This window comes from Pholcus phalangioides, unplaced genomic scaffold (genome assembly GCF_987345545.1).
Source record: "Pholcus phalangioides strain wild (caught in Gottingen) unplaced genomic scaffold, Ppha-v1.0 ptg000001l_1, whole genome shotgun sequence".
Classification (NCBI taxonomy): Eukaryota; Metazoa; Arthropoda; class Arachnida; order Araneae; family Pholcidae; genus Pholcus; species Pholcus phalangioides.
Window position 1 is genome coordinate 25,066,222 of NW_028301594.1, and position 27,131 is coordinate 25,093,352.

Below are 27,131 nucleotides of genomic sequence, written 5' to 3' on the forward strand. Positions count from 1 at the left end.
GAGCTCACATTAATCAAAGCGCTTGCAGAGAAGAGAGCCTCTTCAAGCGCTTTGACATTAATCATTCCAGTCAAGTCAAGACAAAAAAAAAAAACGAGCATGGTCAGAAAAACTAGAAAAAAAACCGGGGGGGGGGTGAACTGTTGTGAAAAGTACGGGACTTATGGTCATCTCACGGCCCTGAACAAACCCGTCTCTTTCCTGCGCGATCCTTGTGCATTTGAACTGAACTCGTATCGAAATACGCTTTTGGCGGGACTCGGACAATAACAACACCGAAAAACTCGTCTGGCATCGTGAATGATTTCTTTTTCCGTAGTTTGTGTTTTCTGACAATCTCGCAGACAATTGATTTCCATCAGCCGCAAAACTGTTGCCCTTGATTTTTTTTCGTCCGCTTGTTCGTTTGAAATTATTGCAGGGCCAACTTCACAAGGGAGTCCGAATCATGCCGCAGCAGACGTTGTTGTAAGTTTGCCACACATATTTCACTGCGTGTGTTGAAAATCCGCTCAAATATTACTCGTTCTGTTATCAATTTCTTGTACTGCCTTAGAGCCTTGATTGACATTGTTAGTTAGATCTCCTGGGTATCGGCAGGGCCGTCTTAAGAGCATCATGGGCCCCCGGGCCAAGTGATTTTTCTGAGGCTCTTCCAGGAAAATTCTCAGAAATCTCATTTTTGTGAGGTCCCTTTTCTCTTGAGGCCCCGGGCATTGCCTTAAGACGGCACTGGGTATCGGATAAATAAATCCAGCCAAGAGGCTGTGTATTAGGAAGAGCACAATTTATTGTTTAGTTTCATTTAAGCGTAAATACGGGACGACTTTTCCCCTAATGTTTGGCTCTTGTGAAGTATGATAATCCGCGCATGAGTGGAGGCATCTTCAGCATCAAATAAAGCCTAGGAAGATATTTTCAGCTATAATGAAGCCGAGGCTGACACCATCAGCTGCAAATTTTGTGGAGGCAGAAACCATTAATTTCAGTGAATCAGCCTGTATTTTACCGGACAATTTTCCCTTCTTATTTTGGCTCTTGGGAGGGGGTGATTGTCCCCCCTTGGGATCCGCGCATGAGCCAGGACTGCCTTGATGCATTTGTTTACTCAGGGGCTTCTTGTTGCTCAAGGGGTGAGAGCCCTTCATTGTGACTTTGCAAGCAATGAAACATGCTGTACAATCCAGATATTTGGCGACATTTTTTGTTGCCAAGCATGTCAGACGGCCCAAAAAAAAAAATCGTGAAGGCCGTAACTGACACCGAAAAGAAAATCACTAGCATAGAAAGCATGACAAAAACACAAACAAAGAATAATATTATAAATAATAGCACAGTTGATACCACTGTCGCGCGTCACAGTGGTGGTCGGCTGAAGTTGGTTTTCTGTGGTTCTTAACTATACTTCTGGCACAAGTCACTAGGTCGTAAATCGCTCATAGATGGTGATAGACCCGAGTTCTTGGTTTGAAAGAAAAAAGTACAGTTGATGGCCACTGTAGTGGTCATAGTGACGGACTTGCATTGTGAAGACCCGGGTTTGAGCTCCACAGTGATGGTTGGCTGAAGTTCGTATTTTTTCTGTTTCCCAACATTGAGGCGCAAATGCGAGCCGATTTTCCTGTTAAAGTTTCGCCACAGAGAGCAGATCTGTATAACTTTTTTTTAACTTTGGTATTTAACTCAAAAAACAACAATGATGGAGCATGATATAAAGGGTTTAAGTTGAATAGATAACTTATTAAATTTAATTTAAAACTTCAAAATCTCAATTAAAAAAAGCTTTAATTTTAATAATAGTTTTCATTCTGTTTCTCGATTTTTTTTTTTTTTTGAACATATAACAGAGTGGAGAAATATGCTTAAATTCTTGTTTGTCAATTAAAAATTTAAATGATTGATGAAAACTTTTATTATGTTTTGAAGCATATTTCCATGTACTGTCGCTTGATGTTGATATAGACATGAAAGAAACTTAATTATTTATGATAATCATGTTACAGAGTGGACATACAATGGGGAAAAATCTGACACTAAAGACATAACATTAATCTTAAGTCATTTGCAAAAGTCAAATCTAAAATTGTTGAACAGGCATGAAAACTGAACCTTTCAATGAGCTTAAAAGTGTTATCAGATTTAATCTGGTATAAAAATGTGTTTTTCAAATGACCATAACAGTGGACATTTTATTTTAATATGGGAAAAATGTTGGGACACAACAAAGAAATAGTTTTTCATAAGAAAAAATGCTTAATTGTCGGCTTTATTCGTCTATGGCACCAGGGGCGTAGCCAGAAATTTCGTTCGGGGGGGGGACCAAAGTGACAGAACAATAGATTTGGCCATCTTTTTACCTTTTTTCGGTCATTTTCTCACATTTCGGGGGGGGGGGGGGGGACCAGACCCCCAAGTCCCCCCCCCCTGGCTACGCCCTTGTATGGCACATATATAAAATGTGATTCCATGTTTTTGAATAAAAAATTCTAGATTTGCACCAACTCTCTTTGTTTAACACTTTTTTCAATCTGAAACATCAAGATTTTGAGGTTTTGCTACAAACAGTAATTTAAAAAAAAAATTAGATACTTTTTTGAAGCGCATTAAGAAAGACCATGTGACAGACTATTAAATGTAGAACTGTGAAAAATTAAAATTACTATCAGGATGCTCTGAAATTCTGTGTAAAAAAATTATAAAGTCTCGGAAGTGGTTTGTACATTTTTTTGGGAATGACCCATGTACCCAACTAGGCATGAAATTTTTCAAAATTTGTCCAGCATTCTTCGAGTATAAGAAAAACTGCAACAATAATCTTCATATTACTGGGAAAATTTAATTATTTTATATAGAAAAAAAAATTGTAGAAATACTTGTTATCAATATTTCTTTCTATTTTTGATGTAGTTCATTTTTGAAAATTATTCCAAGCAAGAAAACCGAGGAAAAACCTGATGGTGCTGATAACAAGTTAGTAAATGCTATCCACGCATGATTTATCGAAATTTATGTTTCGTGCGTTTTCATAAAATGTTTGATGTTTTTTTATCTGCGTAATATTAATTTTATTCATGACCTATGTCAATGCTTGACAAATCCCAGGTGCAAAGTTGCCATGGTGATTTAAAATTGACATTGGTGCCCTAACTTTTATATGTGTGTGATTATTAAAATCTAAAGCCCAAAGAAAACACTAAAATTTTGGAGAAAAAATTATTTGTTTATAAGAAATTTGCCTAGCACCTATGATTTGTCAAGTCCTGACTGCCATGAAATCAGAAAATATTGTGTCATCCATAGATTAAAATTGAGTTATCACATGTGTAAAAAAATTTAAGGTGTCGATACCTGTTTTCGCCATGGTGCCTGGGACTTGACACTCCTTGACGCATGTCGTAATTCACATTTATATCTTTATAAGGTTGATTGAGTGAAAAAAGTGATTAATGAGATATTATAATTGAATCTTTTATATCTAAGTTTTTTGGTTTTTTTTTCTCGTTCTTTCTCCCAATTGCAGGAGCAGTTGTGATTCCTCCGAGTCTTCTATGAAAGTGAGTGTTGAGCTGGAAAAAAAATTGTTTTACTCAAATTTTTCTGGCTACTAGAGATGGCCCCCCCCCCCCGGTCTACTCACGTACGCCTATGGTATTGTACATTTTAAAAATTTATTACAGAAAAGGAAGTCCAAGAATAGTGTGCATATTTTAGAGAGAAATTTTAAAATGTCTAACTTAACTGCAAAATCATGTGAACTCTGTATGACTTCATACTTACAGTATGGATACGTAAACTTTTAAAATGTACAAAATATAAATGTAGACTGCTTAAAAATTTCTTCTTCAAATATTAATGTATTCTTGTAAAAATTATTAAAATTTATTTCACTGTTCATTGATAAATGATTACCACAAATTGATAACACTTGGAATAGTAAATTATTTCTCATTTTATCACAGAGAATTATTATTATTTAATTAGGCCAGATAGTGCGGAGTCTGGATAGTTGAGAGTCTACTGTATTACATTGTGTTACATATCAGAGATTACTTTGAAAAATATTCGTTTAATGTCTTCTTTCATTGAATGTTGTTAAATGCTTCAGAGAGCAATCCATGTCTCAACCTTGAGGACTCGTAGAGTTCCAGTTTCGTGCTGTAGCATTTTGTGAGCAGTCTGTCATGGTGAATGTTGTTTTGCTGTATGTAATTTTTTAAATGTATTTATGAAAAGCGCTTTGGACAACCCAAAATTTAGTTTATCAAGGTCATACTGTGAGTTTGGAAAATTGGTAGCTTAGCAGTATATGACACAACCAATTTCTCAAAACCCACAGTAGGAGATTGAGTGAATGAAACAAACAATTTCAAAAATACACTATGGTGATTATTTGCAATGTGTATGGGGTGATGTTATACGCATCAAATTTTTCTGTTGATGGCTACTTTTTTATGTTGGTAGAATCAACAACTGGAAACTAAAGAGCGAACTGAAGAAAAGGAATGCAGCAATAGTACTAACAAGCGAGATATCATTGATATGCCTGGCTTCAGAAAGACTGGTAGGAAATTTTTTTCTTGTAAAATATTGGCTCCTACATGCCAGAAGCATGAATGTGTAAATTTTTCCCTTTTTTTTATCTGCTGGTTGGATACTTTGTTTTGCTATCTAAGTTCTTCCTGAAATGCAAATGTGTATCTCTATTGAAAGCACACATTACAAAACATATTAGGATAATTAGGAAACTTCCATAGAGTAAACCTTCAAACGTCATTTCACGCTTTTCCTCCCAAGGACATCGCACATTTGTGCTTCTGGCGTAAGGGGGGATTACATGAAAATAATTTGATTCCAATACTAATTTTCCTTGTATTGAATGCAAGTACAGTAGGGTCTGTAATATACTTCTCTTGTTTATCGGAAACTCTGATGACAGCTGTTGGTCTCTCTAAGATATTTTACCATTATGGTGAGAAAATTTTCACCAAAGTCCGAGATTCTTAGAATACTTTACAAGTCCAAATAAGTAATAACATCTATGAGTAAGGCTTTTAAAGAATCGCTTGGTTTGAGCAGTGAGAACATTGCGATTTGTCAGAAATAGTGTTTCTCAAGCGAGTTTGTGACACAGCTGCATAGCAGAGACTGGCTAAATTGTCTGTGTCTCTATTGAATGTCTCAAAATAGAGTGTTTCACTTTGTTCTGTGATGAGCTCTAATCTAACCAAAAATGTTTTGCAGCAAAAATTCCCTGAATTCCGTAGAGGAATGTGTACAAGGTGCATTTACGGTTAAGTAGTAGTAGTGGTTAAAAATTTTCCCAATAGTGTTTTCTATATACAGTGGAACTTTGGTATATAATCATAATTCTTTCCTTGAACATGCTCATTATCCAAATTGTATACGAAATTTAATTTCTGCATACGATATAATGTAAACTCAAATAATTTGTTTCATAATAATTCCTTCAAAAACAAGACTAATAAAAACAACATTTAATCAATAATACTATTGACTCTTTATAATCTGGCCATGTGCTGGTCCGGCCCATCCAGTAATTCAGTGATTTTAAGCTGGTTTTCCTTGAGCATTTGAGAGAGGAAAATATCAGTGCATGTCTGTGCGCAGAACGACAAAGCAGAACATTTTTGCTTGTAATGTGAATAATCATTTGCTAATTGAGTCAAAATTTGCTCAAAGTTTTGTTCATTTACCAAATCACTCTTTAACAAAAGTTCCACTGTTCAAAAGTTCTTTGCTTGAAATTATTACTGAGATTGTTTTGCAGTAGCTCTGATTGTTCTGTGATTTGTAGCAGTTTTCACATTCGGCTTTGGGGGTTAAATGCACATTAGTGTATATTATGCTGTGCCTTTAAATAGATGCATATGTGTGATCAATCGGAAATTTCAATTCAGTGATGTAGGCTTGTCTCAATAATTACATCGTATAAAATAGATGATATTCTACTGCTTATGAATTCTTTTCACTTGAAATTGTGGCGATATGTGTAGTGCTGAGCTTTGTTGAACACAAGATTATGATTTTTATCTATCTTAAATGTGTACTGTAAGGTTTATGTGTGAAAAGGGGGGGGGGGCATCTAGGTCTTCGGGTATATGAATGAACAAATACCAGGCCACTACCTTATCTAGCTGCAATGGTCTCTTCTAGTCGGTTTTTTATGGTAGAATCTGAGAAGACTTATGATGAAAACTTTATGATTTTACTTTATTATGATAAAACTTAATTATTATTAAACTGATGCTAAAAAGCCATGAAGAAGAATCTACACAAAGATGCGTGGAGAGGTACTGTAGGACCAACCTACAAATAGCAATAGTCAGCCCAAAACACTGTCACCCAGAGGGACGAAAATAAAAAGTGTTATAGTATGAGAGAAAAAAAAATGCCCCAAGAGAATTATACCAGGAACAATATACAATTATAATGACCCCCCCCCCGTTCCATCAAAAACAAAACCCATATAGGATACGGTCATTGTAATTGAATCGTTACATGCTATAATGTGGAGTTGTTATAACGAGTGTCTGCTGCAGCAATAGTGTGGGGGGAGGGGGGAAATGGACATTACAGCTATTACTAAATTAAGAATGTGTTCTTTGGGTACAACTCACAACTGCATGGAAATGTAAAATCTATTTATAAAGTGTAATTGATAAGGTATATACGCATAAATAAGCTATATGTATTACAAATTGAGTTATCTGGCTCTGTGTTTGTCTGACATCTTCATATCTTATGTGAATAATTGTCATCACAGTATATATGATCCAGTTAAAATTTAGTTGATATTTAGAGTGTTTTTTTTCTTCCACAGCTAGAAGACAAACAAAAAGAAAAATTTCACCTGATGTAGCAGAATCTGTACAAGTGAGTGCCAATGTTTCACCAGCAAAAGTCCTATGTGAGGAATCAGGCAATAAAAATAGTGAAACACTATCCAATGGAAAAAGTCCTACTAAAAGCATTGCAGAAGAAGCTGCCCCAGCTGCACAAGAATCAAAAAAACGAAAAATCAGTGAGCATAATGAAGTAACTACTGAAGATGTTTCAAATGAAACTGACTGTGAACCCAAGAACAAAGAACTCCACCTTGAAAGTATTGATGAAAACAAAACCGATGTGGGTAAAGATAGCAATAAAAATCAGCCACAGAGTGACAATGACTCTCCAGTTAAAAAAAGAAAAACTGGCAAATCTAGGACTTCTAGAAGAATCAGCAGTGACAGCGAATCAGATGTTGAAGTAGAAGCGAAGCCAGAAGTTCATGAAACACACAGCAAGCAGCTGAAATCAGAAACTATTGATAAACAGGATATTAAGTCAGGAGATTCTTCTCCAAAATCTGTTAAAGATAGTGGGGTTGAAGAAAAGAAGAAAGGAAAACCAATTCACAATTTTTTTGGTAAATTATATATTTTAACTAATCTTTAATTATAATAAACTATTGGAGCTTCTGTTCACTCATGTAAGCCATTTTCTATTGTCTTCAAGATGTGAATATATTTCAGAGGACAATTATAAGAGTACATATTTTTTCATGAATTAGGTCTAAAAATACTCATTTTTATTTTAACCCCTCAGGTTTTATAATATATATAATATATATAGCTATCGAACTACTGATCTAGTCAAATTTGAACTTTGAAACATTTTGTCCACATCCACAGTGAACATCCTCAGTGCTGATGGCAGTGGGAGTCCCTGTGATCTGAAGAATTTTGGTTGTCTCTGGACAGCCAAGGAAATTACAGTGACTCCGTTCCAACACCACTAAAGATGTCCATGGCACATCTGGAAACTCAAGTTCCAGTAGACCATCACCCTTTTGCAATGAACTATCTTCTCATCATAACTCTGGGCACAAAACTTTTCCTTCTTGTATCAATAAATTGTTTGTAAAAAACCTTCATTTCTAAGACTCAAATCACAATATCGGGGAAAAAATATTGCTGGAGAAAGGAAGAGTAACTGGATTTAATACAACTATAACATAGCTTAGTTATAATACATGGCTTAGATTGAACTAAATGTCACTATGCAGTGTCAATAATTTAATTTCAATAACAGCATCTTTTGGTATATTGTTTTGCTATCAAGTTTTCATGTATTCATCTTAAAAAAAATTATAGTATGATTTAAATAATCATAGTAATTCCATAACTTCAAATAAATGCCATGTGCAATGGGAGTTTTGTGCATATTTTTGTTTTTACTATTCAAAAAGACTTAATTATGTTCATTATATATATTGTCAAAACCCAATTTAAAATGAATCAGAAGAAATGAGAATTTAATTTGTTAAATCATTTGTCATCGTTTTTACACAAATTTTTTAATTTGTCATAGTTAAATCAGAGTCAAACTGATTATAAGCTTATTCACACTCTCAGCAGTGAATTTCAAAAAGCCAATATTAAGTTAAAACATTTACTTCTTTTATTTGCTGTTTCAACCGATTTCGGACAATGTTAGCAAAAATATATAAAGTTAAGAATAAAGTCAAGACACATGAAGAAATTCTTAATAAGAGTTTATGTGCCTGTTGATTTTTTACAGAATAAATTTTGCAGTCATTGAGTTAATGCTTTATGTGACCCAACATTTTTATAAAACTCCATCGAAATTGTCATTTCTTTGCGAATCAAAAAAGTTTTCTTTTCAGTGGACTCACCATTTTTTGCTTGTCAGGAGCATAAACTCAAAGTGACTTCATTTCTCTATCAAAATCTGAACATGAGGACAACACAATATTGTATGGTATTGCTGTAAACCAATTGGTCGTTCAACCTTCCCAAACACACTCTAAATGGTTTTATTCCTTCCTTTTACTAAAAAACACAGCAAAAAAGCAGGTTCCTGGTCCCCCTTTTTTTGGTTTGTCTCTAAAAAAGAGCTAAAGGTCGAATCTTGAAAATCAAAATCTTCAGATTGCAGTTTCAGGTGATGAGAAATAAGAAAAATTGAGGCCTGTTCGAAAATGATTAATTATATCGAGGATTTAAATCTGGGTTTTACCCAGGGCCATCATTTCAACTTTTTCCGGGGGGGGGACAAAGCACATATACTCAATGTATGTAGATATATATACCATTTTTAGTGTAATTTCAAAAGCCGGGCCCCCCCCCCCCCTAAATGATGGGCCTGATTTTACCTTTATTTTCAGCAGAATTTAAAAAAGCATTGCTAAATAAAGTAATTCAGGGTCTGTCTGTATATATACATTAATTTTTAGAATACAGATGAAATTTTAATGCCTACACAATTTTAATCATGTGTTTGAAATATTTAATTTGTAGCACCAAAAAGTGAGAAAAAAAAATCATCTGACTCAGCGAAAACCGAAAAAGATTCAAAGTGAGTTCATCTGTTTTTTCTAATATTTATTCACCTTTTATTTTAAACTTATTTCAATCTTTAGATATTGGGGGGGGGGGGATATCTATATGTGGTCTTAAATACATAGTAGCCTGCCAGTTCTTTCAAAAAAGTATACTTATAACTTTTTTTTCTTCTTGCACATTGCAATGCTGATATTACCATATGCTAATTATTTGGAAAAGCAAGATTCCATTTCATTTAATTGTTCATTACTCCTTACTTATTTTAATGGAAAATTCATGTAACTTGAATAAATTAGTCTCGTATGAATATATGAACGACACACACACACTTTTTTATTCCTGAAAAAAAATTTGAAATTTGCTTTCCTTAAAATTTGAAATTCATTTTGTCTCCCATATTGACAATATGGAACCAACAATTTTTTTTTTAAATTTACAATTTTGATTTTTTTAGTGTATCATTGTTTGTGACTTTTTTTTAAATGTAATATGAGTTTTATTTTCATCACCCAGGAAAATGGGTTAAAAAAGGGGGGAAGAATTATATACATAGTTCATATTAAAACATTTTATTTCATCTCAAATCATCTGTTATTTACATTTCATTTGATTTCTCTCTGATTGTATGTGGGTGTCAAATGTAAAGAATTAAAAAAATATAAAATGAAAATACTTTTTTAAAAAAATATTTTCTGCCTTACTGTTATTATTTTAGGTCTGAAGGAGCTGTGTATGATCCATCCAAGAGCAGTTATCATCCATCCAAGAGCAGTTATCATCCTGTAGATGATGCCTGTTGGAAGAAGGGCGAGAAAGTGCCATATTTAGCCTTAGCGAGGACATTGCAAGAAATCGAAGAAATAGCTGGAAGGTCAGTTTGCTGATGCTTGTCAGTCACCTGATTATATTCTTCCATATACATGTGTGATGAGATAGATACCTTGCTACCACAGGAGTCCCTCACCTAGTGGGCTAGCGCACCAACCTCTTGGTGTAACATATATTTATATTTTAAAAAAATAGAACCTTGCCATTCACACAGAATTGAAAATAAACTTTAGTTCACTGTCTAATTTCTCCTTGTGCGCAGAAAATGATCATATTAGAATGAAATGTAGCAAGTGACTATAGTTGGCTCCCTTAACCCATTGGTGGCCAATGTTTTTCCAAGCTGTGCCAAAACCAAGATTATTTTTGATGCGTGTGTTGCTCTACAAATTTTAACATGCCGACTACGCATCCTGTTTTTACTGGACATGAGCACATTCTCTTCTTTCTTGCCAAATATCATTTGGCTGCTCTCTTATTTTCATTAAAATGTTTGTCACTCTTTTTTGAGTTCTACATTTTTTTTGATTTTTGAGTCGTAAGTTTGGTTATCGCGATGCATATTGTGTATGTATGTATATCAATAAAAGGTCATCTTACCTACCCCATGTTAGGTATACATACCACAACCTCTGAGGACTCAGGGTGCTTGCCCCCCTTCCTTCACCCCACTAAACTTTGTAAGAAGGCTTAGTCCCCCACCCCCAAGAATTCATGGATATACAATCTAATTGTACAATGCATGTCCCTCCATACTAAATATAGGTTTGGAAGCCTGCAAGACCATCATTCATAAAAAAAAAAAAAATGGGAGAGAATTCACTTGTGGCACATGTACCACGGGTTGACTACCCCTGTCTTAACCCTTTAAGCAGTATTGACTGGATGTCTCACCACCTTAAAAGCCTGTTATTTTAACACTAATAAACCCAGCTATTTTGTAACTTAGATTTCTCAATGAAAAACTTTTCCGACATACTTTGCACCTGCTGAAAATCGGAAGAAAGCCTGCTTCATTAAAAAATATATGGCAGTTTAGTGATTTCTGCTATGTGAATTTTGCTTTGATCACTCGCATCTTTATTTTTCAAAATTTAGCAATTTTGCTTCGTGACTTATCTTAATTTGTGAAACAGAATCTTGTTGCACAAAATTTTTTTAACGCATTGATACTTTATAATAACTTCTACCTAGTGGGGTCATTTTAAATGAAAGGAATGAATGAATTTTTCATTTTCTCTTCTAAAAATAGGATGTAGAATCATTTATGTCTCATTAAATTTCAGGTATAGTCAAACATACAGAGTGTTTAAAAAAAAAAGATGGGCAAATTTCTTAACAGCGATAGGACACATTGAAATAATATTTTTTTTGTCTCACAAATACTTGATGGAAAATAGGACACAAAATTATTCACATGTAAACATAGGCATAAACAGTGTTTCCTCTGAGTTTTGCACATTTGTGACCAAATACAGTTAAGAATGCTGAACACAGAATTTTTATAAGAGACTGTGCCTCCATTGAGGGTTCTGTACATTTTAGAACCCCTTAATAAAAAGCAGTGTAAAAAAGAGTATAATTGAAGATAATTTGTGTATGTCTTTACATGTATACAACACAACTATTTTGACACAATTATGCAATTATATGAGAAGTGATCATTTGATCATTTTTGTCGCACCACGGTCATTTTCTGCACACGAGGGCTAATTAGACCGGGACCTACAATTTATTGCCGATTCCGAACGGCAGGCTTATTTTTATACTCATCGAGAGGTTGGCGCGCTAACCCCTCGATGGGGGACTCCCTGCGGTAGCAATTTTTTGCTGCGGTCAAGTCGCCGTTTTTTGTTGTACCCCTGTGTCAGGAAAGTTTTCTGACAAGGATGAACCGGGTATCGAACTCGCGACACCTCTAAACATCCTTTGGTACTTTAGGCGAGCATCTTATCGACCGGGCTACCGCGCCCCTTTATGTAACAACATGTATATAACAACCCCTGCTGTAACAACTTGAAAACAAAAGTGGCAAAATTGCAATGATGACAAATCTCATTCTTTCTGTTCATAAATTGAGTATTATCTTCAAATGTAAAATCTCTTGACTGCTCAAGCTGGGATGGGCGTGAGGTATAAGTGGCAGAACCCTAAGGATTCACGTCACTTGAGCCCCCAAGAATTTTTGTGAAGTGTTCCTTCATTAATTCATGAACATACAAAGCAATGCAAGTATCCTTCCCTCATTCTTTATTGAATCCCTTATATGCCAGATGGCTAGCAAGTAACCCTGTCCCTAGTAACCTTTCATTGCTTTGCCTTGCCTTATTGGAACCCTTGAGTAGGAGGGTGGGGTGACACTTGGTAGGCGTGGAGCAACCTACATTCAAAATTTTGAAATCAATGAATACACAACATAAATCCAAAAATTACAAATATTTTTCATCAGGTTGGAGTTCACAGGCCCCATGTTCCCCCCCCCCCTCCCCATACGACAAATATTTCAGACAAGCCACCATAGTTCTTATGGCACTTGTCTTAATCCAGAAATGAATCAGCATTTACAGCGGTATCTTGTACTTTTACAGTAGCAGTTAAAAATATGTACAATAAATAGCAGAAAGCACCAGTATAACATAAAAGTTTTTTCTCTATCGAACTTAAGGTGAACGCTTATAAATGGTGTCTCAATATGCCTTCCCTGAAAGTCACCTTTATCAAGGATGTGGATGTGTGGGAAGTGTGACATGACTTTCTCTAGAGCAGCGTTTCTTAAACTTTTGTCACTGGCGGCTCCCTTGCCCAATTCATGATTCATCTGCGGTTTCTTACCCAGAATAGTTCTATAGATATTTTTCCATATAAAAGAACCAGTTCAAAGCATATATGGGTTCACAAATCAATATCTCCAGCTCACAGCGACGTACACTTTGAAAAACACTGCTCTAGAGAGAGATTTCCAACCTAACTCGATCAGTAGTGAATTGCTGCACAGAGAGAGTTATGACCTGGGTGGTTGAGTGGTGAAAAAAGAGTATCATGAAACAAGAATAACTTGGGCAACATAAATACATTTACACAGGTTACTGCATGTACCAATTTGTTAGAAATTCTCCTGAGGAATTTTCATGATGTATATGTATGGTTAATTAGTATTCTTCCTACCAAGACTGCATTATAAAAAGTATATTTATTTTTGCCTCAAAATAAACATGGATGTTTTGTTTATTTAAATAGTTTTCATTCCTTTTCTTTCATCCTATTCTATTTTGTGTTTTGCTGTTCACTTTCCCTGCCCCTGAAGTATCTTCAGAAGTTTATTAACTTAATTTTATCTTACAAAATTTTAAACTTGTGAATATGTAAGAATACAAGCTTTCACAGCAGATATCATTGGAAGTTTTCAGGCTATAGAGCCATCATCTCAGAGCAAAATCAAACCAAGTGTTCCACTCATCTCTGGACATGCAAGAAGCTTACTTCATTTCCACTGAAGATGTAAATTGTAGATGTGAATGAAGCATCTGATTTTATTTTGCCTGGACCATGACTCTATAGCTGGGAAACGTCTCGTGTCATCATTATTATTACAGCTGTTTAGTCAACCTCATTTTGCTAGCTAGTTTTCAACATTTTAATATTTTTATTTTCTTTTGCAGGTTGAAAATGATTGAAACTCTTTCCAATTTTTTCCGATCTGTGATCGCACTAAGTCCAGATGATCTGTTACACTGTGTGTATTTGTGCTTGAATCGTTTAGCTCCTGAATATGTTGGCCTAGAACTTGGTGTTGGTGAAACTTTACTCATGAAAGCAATTGCTCAATCTACTGGACGGACTGTCAGTCAAATCAAAGCAGAAGTCGCGGTAAAGGGAGATTTGGGCCTTGTTGCAGAGGTAAATGAAATTTAAGTTATTGTATTCCAATAGTGTTGTATGGTATAATTTTCCAGGGAAAGGAACACAGAGCGTAATTTCATCTCAGAAAAAAACTTTTATCCAATATTTCCTATTGGGAAATACAGTAGTGATCCATGACAGCCATTTCTTAGAAATTTATTTAGTATACTATCATACCATAATAATTGTTGGAAGTTAATCATACTTTGCTACACTATCGTTCCGGTACTCACAGTGAAACCTCTCTACAATGATATTCGATATAACGATATATCCTTCTACAGCAATATTTTTTCTAAGTCTTGTTTGGAAATGTCTATGCCCTAATGTTGAACTGTTGCCTTTCAATATAACAATAATACCTCTACAACAATATTTGTCTTTGTCTGTAGAGTATCGTTATATTAAGATTTCTTTGTACTGACAAGCAAAATATGTTTCAGCATCTGCAAATTAATTTCTGCACCCATCACGAGTTCTAAAACAAATCGTTGAAGAGCGTCAAGATGTCATTGTAGCTCTAAGCCAGCGGTGTCCAACTTTTTTAGTTTTCTGGGCTGCATTGGAAGAAAAAAACCTTTTGGCTTCACTCAAAATACAAATTGTATTGAATGAGAGCAGTTTTAAGCCAAATTTACCATTCTAAATGGGGAAAAATGTGCAAAGCTCTTTTTGTTAGCAAAATATGCTTGAAATCTACCAGAAAGAGAGTACTAATATAACAAGAATAATATTTATGGAATAAGTTATAAGTGGTGTTTGGTCTGTATTAATATGTATCTGGTCTCGACTGAGTGGGGTTCACAGACTCCCGGTTGGACACCCTTGTTCTAATTGGCATAGGTCATAGTGTAATTAGATCGGCCTTTGTGTGTAAGAAATAACAATCATAAAAAAAGTTAAATTGAAATGATAAGGCATGTTTTGAAGGTATGATAATTTCATTTTTCATAATGTTAGCATATAAGAATTAAGTCATTGCATCTTGTTATGATACAAATACAGGACTGTAGGAACAGAGTTTGTACAGTCCTGGGAAAGAAAAATTAATTTTTAAGTCTTTAAAAAGTCCTTAAAAAAATAACCATTTTCAAATGCTTATAAGTTCTTGTATTTTTTTTTTTTTTTTAGTGAATTTCTTCCATTAATTTTTGTTTTGTAATCAGAAGTTTTTCTAAACTTTTGAGACAGCTATTTTTCAAAGTTTTGAGTTGAAAAAAAAAAATTCCAAAACTAATTTTCCTTGACAAGGCTCGAAGTTTAAAGCAGGTTTTTGCATTCTGATCACAAGCAAAAAAAAAAAAAAAAGAAAGAAAGAAATCAGAATTTGAAGCAGTATCCATTGCACAGTTAAAAATCTCTACTGTCTAAACTTTTGACGAGATGGACTGTATATGACTACATGCTTTCCGATATTTTTATCAAAGCAAATTTCAATTATGTTAACTATAATTGTTTTAAAAATTATTTATCTTTAATAAGTTACCATTTAAAACTCAAATTAAAAATGAATAAATGGAATATAAATTTAAAAAATCCTATTAATTTTATTTTTTTTAAAATCATGATTTTTATTAACCACTGTATGAATGTTCTTGAATTTTTAAATTTTGCTTGGAAAAGTGCTTAAAGTCCTTGAATTTTTTTACTTGCAAAGAGTATGAACCATGAAATATTCAGGTGACTACTAACTACACCAGGACAATTTTGATTTTCAACTTGCATTAAGTGTGTAATTTATAAATATTCAAAAAATTATAGATTGTAGCTATTCATGTTGATGAGAAATCAAGAAAATTAAACCTATCCATTTTACTGTTCTTATTTCTACTTGATTATCATCGTTAGTCAATTACTGAAGTCTTGAAACTGATTTCAAAGACTGCTGCTTTGAAATCATACTTAAAGCGGTATTTTTCTTTCTTGAACAGAGCAGTAGAGGCAATCAACGTGTCATGTTCTCATTTCCAAAGTTGACTGTCCCATTTGTATTTTCGAAGTTTAAAGAGATTGCTGAAATGACTGGTAATGCTGTAAGTATCATCAATGAAATTAAGAAAAGGTAGAAAAAATTAAATTTCTTTCCCCTTGAAAGTTTCTTATATATTTTTTTGTATGTCATGTAGTCGATGGCTAAAAAGACTGACAAAATTCAAGCTATGTTTTCTGCTTGTCGTGAGTGTGAGGCAAGGTATATCATCAGATCGCTGGGTGGTAAATTACGAATCGGACTTGCAGAACAATCAGTACTCGCTGCATTGGCACAAGCAGCTGTGCTGACTCCACCAGAACAAGTGGATGAAGTTAATACTGCATCAAAGATGTCTTCTGACAGTTTCAAAGAAAAATTAGCTGCTGATACTTTGATTTTGAAGGCCGCTTACTGGTTAGTATTCATCAACTATTCAAAAATTAGTTAGGAATATAATAAATAATTTTTTTAACTGCTAATCACATGTATTAAAATTTATCCAGATTACAATTAATATTTTACATTTTTTGAAGATAAGTTAATGTTTATCACATAAGGAAAAAAACACAATTATTTTTCTTCTCCAGTGAATGTCCAAACTATGACCTAATCATTCCAATACTTTTGAAGAAAGGAATAGCTGCACTTCCTGAACATTGCCATCTTATGCCAGGTATGCCATTGAAACCAATGTTGGCTCATCCAACCAAAGGAATTGCAGAAGTATTGAAACGATTTGATCCTAAAGATCCTAAAGATTCTAAAATTGAATTCACTTGTGAATTTAAATATGATGGAGAACGAGCACAGGTGAGAATTTTTTTTTTTTTGTCTGTATCAGTTTTTCTCTTTTTGAAGATGTTTGATAAAAAGAATATGCTCTTGCAGGAATTTTTTTTTTTTTTTCATTCAAGATTTTTTTTTTTAATTATTTTACTTGGTTCAGAATTGAGTCGATTTGGAAGTTTTATATTTCTTAATACTTTTCTAACTTTTCATTACATTAATAATTGGGATATAAGATAGTATTTTTTTTGTTGCTTTGTATGTTTGGTTTACATGCATATTTTTTCTTCTTTAAATTGAGTGAGACTGAGAATATTTCATGACTGCCTTCCTTCAACAGAGATCTGTCCAGCCAAAATTTAGGTCCATTTTCCTGACCCTTCACAAAAATCTGGATCTGAAAAATGGGTCCTTTACAAAATATAAATCAATGAAACCATAAGTTTGGCATTTGATTTCTTTTGTGATAGTTTAACTAGATTATTTCTCTTCTTACCAAATTACTTATTTTTCACAAAATCAAGGAAAATTTTCATAAAAACAGGACTTTATAGAAAAGGTCTGGACAGACCCCTGTTCAATGTTTTTTGATGAGTATGTGTAGTTTTAGTACAGATGTAACTGAATTGAAATCAATATTGTAAATTTTTAGAAGTATGAATTTAATCTTGTATTTTGCCTACATACTCTGTTCTTTTAATTTAATTATCTTTTATTCTAAAGACTTTGTTAATATTGTTCTTTTTTTTAAAATTGGCAGAAAAACACTATTATTGGAAACCAATGCACTTCGTCATTTTTTACTTAGAATTTTATAGGTTATAGTGAGCAATTTTTAAAATCACCAGAGATTTGGTTACTTACAATTAATTTCTATTTATGGAACTTATAAAAGAAAACAATATTTTAAATAAAAAATTTATGAGTAAAGTAAATTGGAAAACCTCTATTTAATTATAGATTGTTACTTGTTTCATAGATTCATAACGATGGGAAAAGTGTAAAGATATTTAGTAGAAATCAAGAAGACAACACTACAAAGTTTCCAGATGTGATATCTCGTTTGAATCATAGTTTGAAACCAGAGACAAACTCCTTTATTTTGGATTCTGAAGTTGTCGCTTGGGACAGAGAAGCTCAACAGATATTGCCATTTCAAGTTCTAAGCACAAGAAAGCGAAAAGTGAATTTTCAAATTAGCTGAAGTAGAAATTTATGTTATGTTGTAAATTACCACAAGAAGAGCTTATTTTTGAAATTTATCACATTTGAACATTTTTTTAAACATGTGAAAAATGCCACACTAGGAAAAAAAAAAGAGTATATGAAATATACAAAGACATCAAATCAGATGGATAACCCCTTGGCATCCATGAACAATAATGTTGTGTACATCATGATATTGATGTTATACACAGGTTATACTTTTCTTTTTATGTACAATGTGTCACGTACATAATTTCCTAAAGATTTTCCAATGTAAATTCGTAAAAATGTATAGATTTATATACTGAAATCTGGTACATATTAATATTGCAATAAAAATTACAATCACACTAGCTATTCCTGCACAATGTACTAAATTTCAGAAAATTATTTCTTCATGGAGGGATTTCTTCAACTTGACTTGTTGCCACAATCTAGTCTTATAAAATGTAGGTATTCCCTAAAATCAGTGCACACAAAATTCCTGTGTAGTACACTTTAAATGCTCTAATAACTCCTTGGTTGATCAAAAGAAATAAATTGTTTGTCTTTGGAAGCAAGAATAATTCTTGCCAAAAGTTTTATTTTTTATTATTGATCTGCTAGAAAATGTAGCTTCTATTCTAGGAATGAATAGATGACAAGTTACATTAGGAATGACTGGAAACGTGATCGAATTAATTAAAATTAATTTTTTTACCGAAATATACATTTTTTTCTAATTTTTTGCCATGGACCCCATATCCCCCCCCCCTCCCCCACGTGTGCGCCTCTGAGTCAGTAGCATACAATACCCCTTGTCCAAAAGAGAAATTGCTAATCAGCATACGTGTTTTTGTAAATAAGATGAAAGTTAAGATTATTTATTTTGCTTTTGAGAGTTGTATTGCATGTTTTCTGTGGCTTTTGTTTCATTAAATCGATCATCTTATTCCACAGTTGATGTGAATTTTATATTTTTTCTTCTCCCCAGGATGCTGCTAGCTCAGAAATAAAAGTACAAGTTTGTGTCGTGGCATTTGACTTGTTGTATCTCAATGGAGAATCTTTAGTGAAGAAACCTTTGAAAGAACGCAGAGAGTTATTGCACAATTCTTTTGTAGAGGTTCCTGGTGAATTCATGTTTGCTCAGTTTTCTGATGGTAATGATGCTGAAGTTATTCAAGAATTCTTAGACGAATCAGTGAAAGGTATGCTTTTTATTTTTTTCAAAATCAACAAGCAGATGCAAAATTCTTATGAACTTGCATAATAGTTTTTTTAATTTAAATCATCAAAATTTGAGTACATATTGTATGGATTTAAAATATGTATATTGAGAGTATCAATACAGTCAAATCTTGTTACCCGGGCAACGCGTCACTCTGTGTAACAGGTCACTGTTTTTAAATATTGATTGTTCTCTATGACGTTCTCATAATACAATAGCTCCTTATAATGCATCTCTACACTTTATTTAAGGGGTCACTTGTAAAAATGGCAAGTTCACCAAATTTTGTAGAAATCATTAATTCTTCATGTAATGTACGTGATAAGCTCACAATGTATAGTTATTGGTGGTTTTCCTGCCGTTTGACAGAGCATAGCCTCCCCATCCACATAAGAGAGGCTGATTGGCCTTCATCCTAGGGGCCTGACTCTTAAGATAAGAAGAACCCCTACAACAGACTGCCACTTTTAGTGTTTAATATATCCTCTCTATACTTAACAGTAATTGCTGATCACAGATAATTTAAAATGTGCGCTGTTATGAAATTAAACATTTTTTTTAAATTTTTGGTCTCATTAATGCAAGGTGTATTAATGCAACTGGAGTCTCTAGGCCATTCCCTGGTAGATGCATGCATTAAGAAGGCCTGGCAAGTGTAGTTAATTTGATCCAATAGTGATATTTTTTATTTTTTGAAAATTTTGTATATAAAAAGAAATTTTTTGGCATTCTTTTCTTTCAATTTTGTGGTGGTGAAAAATGAAACAGGTCAAACTACTGGAGATGAAGAAATTTGAAAAGATGAGTTATTCTAATTCAATCATGTTTAACTATTTAATAAATATATGTGAAAATAAGCTAGACGTACATACTGTATTATGTGGAAACACACATACATGATACTCCTATAAATGAAACAAATGATGAATTAAGTGTATACAAGATTATTTTCCTTCAAAAAATGCTACGATTTTTAACTGACTCACTCTCTCTATTTTTTATTTTATTTTTTTTTTATTTTTTGTCGTCCTTTTGAGAGAAAGTCATTTTATTTTTGCAAGCAGACAAATGAATGAATCCAGTTAAGGGAACATTTTAGCGCTAAAATATGAAAAAAGTTCTGGTTCTTAGGGAAAACTTTGACTTAGACAGATATTAGAGTTATCAAAGTGTGACTTATCGTAAATTCACTGTGTATTAAACTTTTTTTCATGTTAAAAATTTCTAAAGCCTCACTAGCTAATCCAATTCTAAAGTTGCAATGAAATAGTGTTTGAAGAAAAAAATGTTTTGCTAATAGGTCATTGTGAAGGATTGATGGTGAAGTCTCTGGTAGTGGATGCAACATATGAGATAGCAAAGCGATCACACAATTGGCTGAAGGTTTGTTGTTTTGCATTTGTTAAAAGCAATATATTCAATATATTACTCACATAATTCAAGTTTTGTTATTAAAAATTTTGCTTAAATTCCCTAAGAGCATGTGTAGAGGTTTTAAAATTTATGAAAGAGGTTGGTTATATATTTTGTTTGTTCTGCTATCACTGTCAGAAAACAATAATTATTCATGCACATTTATTTGCAGCTCAAAAAGGATTATTTACAAGGGGTTGGAGATACATTAGACTTGGTTGTCATTGGAGCATGGTATGGTAAAGGAAAAAGAACTGGAAATTATGGCGGTTTCTTACTTGCTTGTTATGACCACGATGGTACTGAAGAATTCCAGACTATATGTAAAGTATGTGTAATATATTGACATTTATTTTGTAAATAATCCTTATATATATTTATTTATTTTTAGAATCTCACCTGGTAAATATTTATACCATTTTTTTTGGAAGTGATGGGTTTGAAAGTGAATTGAAGGGTAAAAATGGTAAGTGCCAAAAACGATTCAGACACAGTTTTTCACTTTAAAGTGTCAAATGAGCAAGCTTTATAATGTTGTCAATGTGAAATGTGCCTGGTAATCCTCTAAGTGGTTCAAAAGAACTTGTAAAGAGGTCACAAATCAGAACGTCCCTATAGGCTGCAAAAAAGTTTCATGATTTTCCAACATTTTCCCTTTTAGTACTTACAGTGTTTCCACTTTTACCCTTCAATTCAAGTGTCCTAAAATTTATCATGATATTTTCATCATTCATATAGATCACCAATTTTTTACTGTTGTGCAAAGTTTCAAGAAATATGCAGGGTGTGAAAAATGAATTATCATAATAATCTGAGGGTACAGCAGTGTCTTTTTCATGATATGATTGTGCTCATCTCTCTTGGTAATTAGTTAATTGTTTTATATCCATATATTTAAATACCATTCGCTCATCTTTTTGCTATTACTTTTCAGATAGGCACTGGGTTCAAAGATCCTGAACTGAAAGCTCATACAGAATTTTTTGAGAAGCATGTGAGAACTACTGCTCGGTCAGACTATCGCTATAGCAGCAGTCTTGAACCGGATGTGTGGTTCGAACCTGTTCAGGTGTGGGAGGTAAAATGTGCTGATCTTTCCATTTCACCTGTACATAAAGCTGCTGCAGGAATCGTAAGCTTATATTTTCGTTCTATAAGTTATCAGTAAAGTGAAACTTTGGTTCATGAGCATGCTCATAATCACTCTGCAGAACATTTGTATATCAATGCAAATGCCTCCATAAGAAATAATGGAAACTCAAAACACACGTTCCGGCATGTGCCAATTCGTTAGAAATTCCGTAGAAGAATGTGTACTGGGTGCATGTACAGTTAAGTCATAGTAGTAGTCCATGTCTAAGAGGCTTTGGTAAACATATTACTCGTATTGCCAGATATCGAGATATCACCAGTTTCATTTATTCAAAATTCGTTTAAAATTTTTGCTTGCCTTACAAAACGCTCATAAACCAAAGTTTTAGTGTATATATTAAATTGTGGTGTTCTGTAATTGAAGCAGAGAAATGATAAACACAGTAAGTGCCAAATTTTAGAGGAGAGCGAAAAACGACTTTCAGGTGCCATAGAATAATGTGTTAAGTGAGATTTACTGACAGATTTTCAACTACTTAGACTGCGTTAGATACATAATTTCCTAGGCAACCTTGGTATTTACCATGTTTTGATATGGAAAAAAAAAACATTTTTTTTGTTACATGCCAGGGTTGAGTTTTTTACATCAAAAACTGGTTTAAGCCATCAAAGACTATCAAAAAGCATTAAAATCTTGCAGTCAATGTATTCAAATAATTTGTTCAGTCATATTAGATATTTTGAAAAACAAACACATCTTTCAAGCAAAATACAATGGTTCACAGCTCAAAATATTAATTTGCTACAATTATTAAATGCAAAATATTAATTTTTCATTCTCTAAATTTTAGTCTTCACAAGATTGTATTCTGTAGCAAAAGTAAGATACAGCATAGTTTCCGATAAGAGCAATACATAAATAATTTTACTGATGTATTCACACTAATAAGATATCTTAGTACAAATACACAGTTTAAATACTCTTTTGATTAGAGGTTAGCCGGCAGGACTGGCTGACCAAAGCATCGCTAGTTTCGTAAGTTGAGATTCAGCATTAATTGGAAAACTATTCGCTTTCTCTTAATCAGGGATGGCCAACTGCTTTCTGTTCAGGGGCCAACATAATGGTCAGCTGCAGCGTCGTGGACTGCACTAGTGGACCCACTTCAGCTTATAAGTTGCAGCATTATTTTAGTTAATTAATTCTTAAATTACTTTTGTCACCAGAAATTAGTAGTTTGTAAGCAGTTTGTTAATCATGAAATCTGTTGTTGAAATTGAATAGTGCAAGTAATGATCACAAATTTAGTTTTATACACAGTACTTTTATCTTGTTGAGGGCCGCACAAAACACACATGCCAGCTGTTGGCCACCCCTGCTTTAAATCATACAATTACATTGTTACTGTTGCCCTAAGAATAAGGGGGCACTGACAAGGGGGCACATCTTATTGGCACTGACAAGCATCTGCTAATTTTTTTCTGTTGCTTAATTTAGAGTCAGATCATTTGGCACATTAGTGAGTCCTTCAATTTTATGTTTGGTTGAAAGATATATGGTCCTCTTGCCAGAGACATGAATGTGCAATTTCTCACTTTCTGGGTTTATCATGTGGTTGGATAATGTATTTTGCTAGCTAATACATAAAAATGAGAATATGTATCCCCTCTTGAAAAACATGTTACAAAACATTTTAGAAAAATGCTATCCATGGAGTAACATTGGTTGAGTAAACATTCAAACGTTATTTCCCAAGTTTTTGAAATTTGTACATTCATGTTCCTGGCATAAGGGGGACAATATGCTAATGCTATGTCCAGTAGGAACATTGTGTTTACCATTTCTGGTCTTGAATTTCATTCAGATTGCAATTTATTTTTTTAACCACTTTTTGTTTCCTGTTTTGTGAAATTTATGTTATTCAAGTCTATTCCTTATTTCAGGTTGATCCAGAGAAAGGAATTTCTTTAAGGTTTCCACGTTTTCTAAGGATAAGGGATCCTAGCGAAAAAAAACCAGATGATGCAACTACATCCTCTCAGGTAAATTCGACGAATCAACAATACAAAAAATTATGTTTGATTGTGAGGGGCGGGGGAATAGTTTTGTTCTACAGGCGAATATTCATCCCCCCCTCAGTATCTTCTGACCAAGTAACTGGGTATATCCCATGGTGTGGATAGTTCCAGGTGGGGGGTGTTTTTCTTCCATGTTTCCAGAAAAATTTAAGTTTCATTTGTGCGTTAGTTCAGGTCATTTACATTTGTATCTTGTTTTATTAGCAGCACTTGCATTTGATACTATTGTGAGCATGACTACTGAACCACACATGCACCTCATCCATATTCCTCTGCGGAACCTCTAAAGAATTGGTACATGTTGGAATGTGTATGTATGTGTAGTGAACCTGACGTGAAGTTTTTGTTTCTGTGTAGTGCTTCCATCTGCCATCAATTTCTCTCACTATGATTGAAGTGTGACGATTGAATAATTGTATTGTTGTAGGCCTGTTGCTCTCTGTGGCAAAACTTTTTAACGGGGAGATCTGCTTGCATTTACACATCGAAGTTGGGAACCACAGAAAACCAACTTCAGCCGACCACCACTATGGCGACGGTGGGTATGAGCATGACTAAGGAAAAATGTCAAAAAATTTAATCACAGGCAAAACAACATATTTATGTGTATTGTTTTTAGGGTTTGGATCCATAACTAAAGAACAAGAAATACATTTATTCTTTTTCATTCAAATTAAAAAAAAATAAAATGCTAAAAGATATCTTTTTCTGTTTATTTTTCAAATTATTTAAAAAAAATAAACATAGCCAAAACTAACTATTCATTATAGCCAAGGAAGAAAGTAAATAATATTTAAAATAATTTATAAAAAAAATAATGGGCAATGTATTAATGTAATTTATTACAAGAGATTAAATTATCCATTAAAATAAATATAAAACTCATTATCCTAGGGACTGCAGGGGAGAAGAAAATGTTAGAACCACTGCTGTACAGTAATGACCAGAAGTTACAGGACAAGTGGGACAGACAATAACAGCTTTAAGCTTTATTCTGGATAAGATTTTGCATACAAATATATTTATAAATATTGATTAATTGGGAATAAAATTTAGGAAAAATGCATCTTTTTCTTTCTTCACCTAATGGCAATTTAGATCATTGAGTGGTGGAACTCTCAAACCAGGTTGAACTGCTATATTTGACTATATGGAGGTTTTAACAGCTGGCTGATGCGAAGATATATTTGGGAAAGAGAGAAAATTCAACTTCCCTTGCAGGAAACTGAACTCATGTCCTCTCACTTGTAGGGTAAGCGTGGTAGACCACTAAACTACAAAGACAATGAATATCTCAATCTTTCTTTAGAGCTTCTGTGCGCTAAACTGCACTTATCTGTGATTTTAGTAATCCACAGGTCGCGGCTCCAAAAAGTGAAAAATAATCCTACCCCTTTGAATGAATGAATGAATGTATGTATGCCCCAGAAATTTTCCCGTTGCCAAAATCTCTTCTGGCCCAGCTTCGTGGCAGAGTCTGGAACAGTTTATTTTGAGTAAAAAAAATGGGGGAATGAACAAACATACAAAATTTTAACAATATATTTTCCCCCGGCAATTAGGTACTGTCGCAATTAATAGAAGGTTGAGAGTTATTGGAGAAAAGTTCCAGGCTTTCATTAAGAAGAATGAATGTACATATTAGAATGAAGATATATTTTAGAAGCATTTGGAGGGGGTCCCATGCCATCTCATTTGTTATCTTACTCATGTCATATTATATACATAGAATACAACAAACAAAACAAAAAAATTGTATAATATAAAATATCCATTAGAGCGAGTCATCTCACTAAACTGAGATTTTGTTGGGAAGCAAATGGGTTTTATTGGTGTTACTATGTTGAAGGTAGGTTAAATCCTACACTCCAGGGTAAGGAAGTATTTTTGACCAACAAAAAACAAAGAAACTAATAATTGTTGATTATTTAAGAGAAAAATGTTGTGAAAATTTATTAACTGGTCAATCCATGAAGGATTTTGAAAAATTAGTTGTGATAACACAATGCAAATCGTAGTTGACTTAAGCAGGGTTTAGCTGTCTTGTGTCGAGTTAAAGATGTTTCTCCCTCATTGAATTTGGTACTATGCCAATTATGAGAAATAATAAATGACAAATTATTCGCATGGCGAGTTATCAAAGTTCTACTGTACTCTTGTATGTAATATACCTTTAATAGCATATTGTTCAGGAAAAGCTAAATTTATATATATTTTCAGATTTTTTTTCTTTCTGAATATGCTATAAGTACAAATAGAGTAAAAATATTCCAATATTAAAATTATAACACTCACATTTTTTTCCCCCCATTCTGATGCAGGTTGCTGATATGTATAAGAACCAGCAGCAGATTCAGGGTCAAAATGTTTCGAAAGATGAGGAGGATTTTTATTAATTTCGTTATTTTATTGTTTGATGTATTAATGACATTTGATGATTTAAATATGAAGTATTCTGACATTCATAGACTATTCGATTCATCAGCTTCATTTTTCCTTACATTATAATCTCATGGTTTTTAATAATGCATTTTCAATAAAGTAAAACATGTGGCTTTTTTTTCTGAAAAAAAAAAAGTTCTCTATTTTCTTTAGCGTATACCACTGGTTCTCAAAGTGTGCATTGTAGCTCCTAAGGGCACCGCAGTGAGCTGCAGATATTTGTGTGTGCCTGTTCAGTGTTTTTAGGGTGCTGCGAATAAACATTACCAAGGCAAGGGGGCCACAAATGACAAAAGTTTGGGAACCACTGGAGTATACTGTATGTGTGCAGTGATTATTGTAATATACAGTGAAACTCCTCTTTTGTGGACACCATCATGAAAAAATTCAACCATAAAAAGAAGGGTGACTAAAAAGTTATTCCTATTGAAGCCCTTAAAAAATGCATTTTGAAATATACTCAGTTTTGATAACATAAGTTAGAAATTTTGTGTGTGAAAAAATGTACAGGTTTTGTTAAATAAAACAGTGCATTAAGGCCATAATGAGAGGGGGATTCGGGTATCTGGTCCCCCCGAAATGTTACGGGCGATGTGTGTGTGATAAATTGGTAATTATGAATCATCACCAATCTCCTATATAACTTATTTATACTAACTCATTTATCACTTTTAATGGCGATTATGCATAATTCTGAAATGAAGTTGGTAAGATTTATAAATTTGGGAACACGCTTTGTGCGTGTATGAGCCATGTCATTTTTGTTCACGAAATAACAATTAAATAAAACTTTTCTCATATCCTTCACTCACGGTTTTAATCGACAGTTTTATAA

The 27,131-nt window shown here is 33.5% G+C and overlaps 1 protein-coding gene across 1 annotated transcript; it reads left to right on the top strand.

The window, feature by feature from the left end:
• Positions 1-216: 216 nt before the first annotated feature.
• Positions 217-26,420, top strand: DNAlig1 (DNA ligase 1). Its single transcript, XM_089232444.1, has 18 exons — positions 217-468; positions 2,908-2,970; positions 3,521-3,554; positions 4,462-4,561; positions 6,842-7,429; positions 9,324-9,381; positions 10,084-10,239; positions 13,856-14,093; positions 16,028-16,129; positions 16,223-16,482; positions 16,656-16,878; positions 17,834-18,037; positions 19,034-19,250; positions 20,571-20,653; positions 20,856-21,011; positions 21,618-21,815; positions 23,720-23,818; positions 26,176-26,420. The coding sequence occupies exons 1-18, from the start codon at positions 449-451 to the stop codon at positions 26,248-26,250; spliced, it is 2,874 nt and encodes a 957-aa protein (XP_089088570.1). The 5' UTR covers positions 217-448; the 3' UTR covers positions 26,251-26,420.
• The last annotated feature ends 711 nt before the right edge of the window (positions 26,421-27,131 follow it).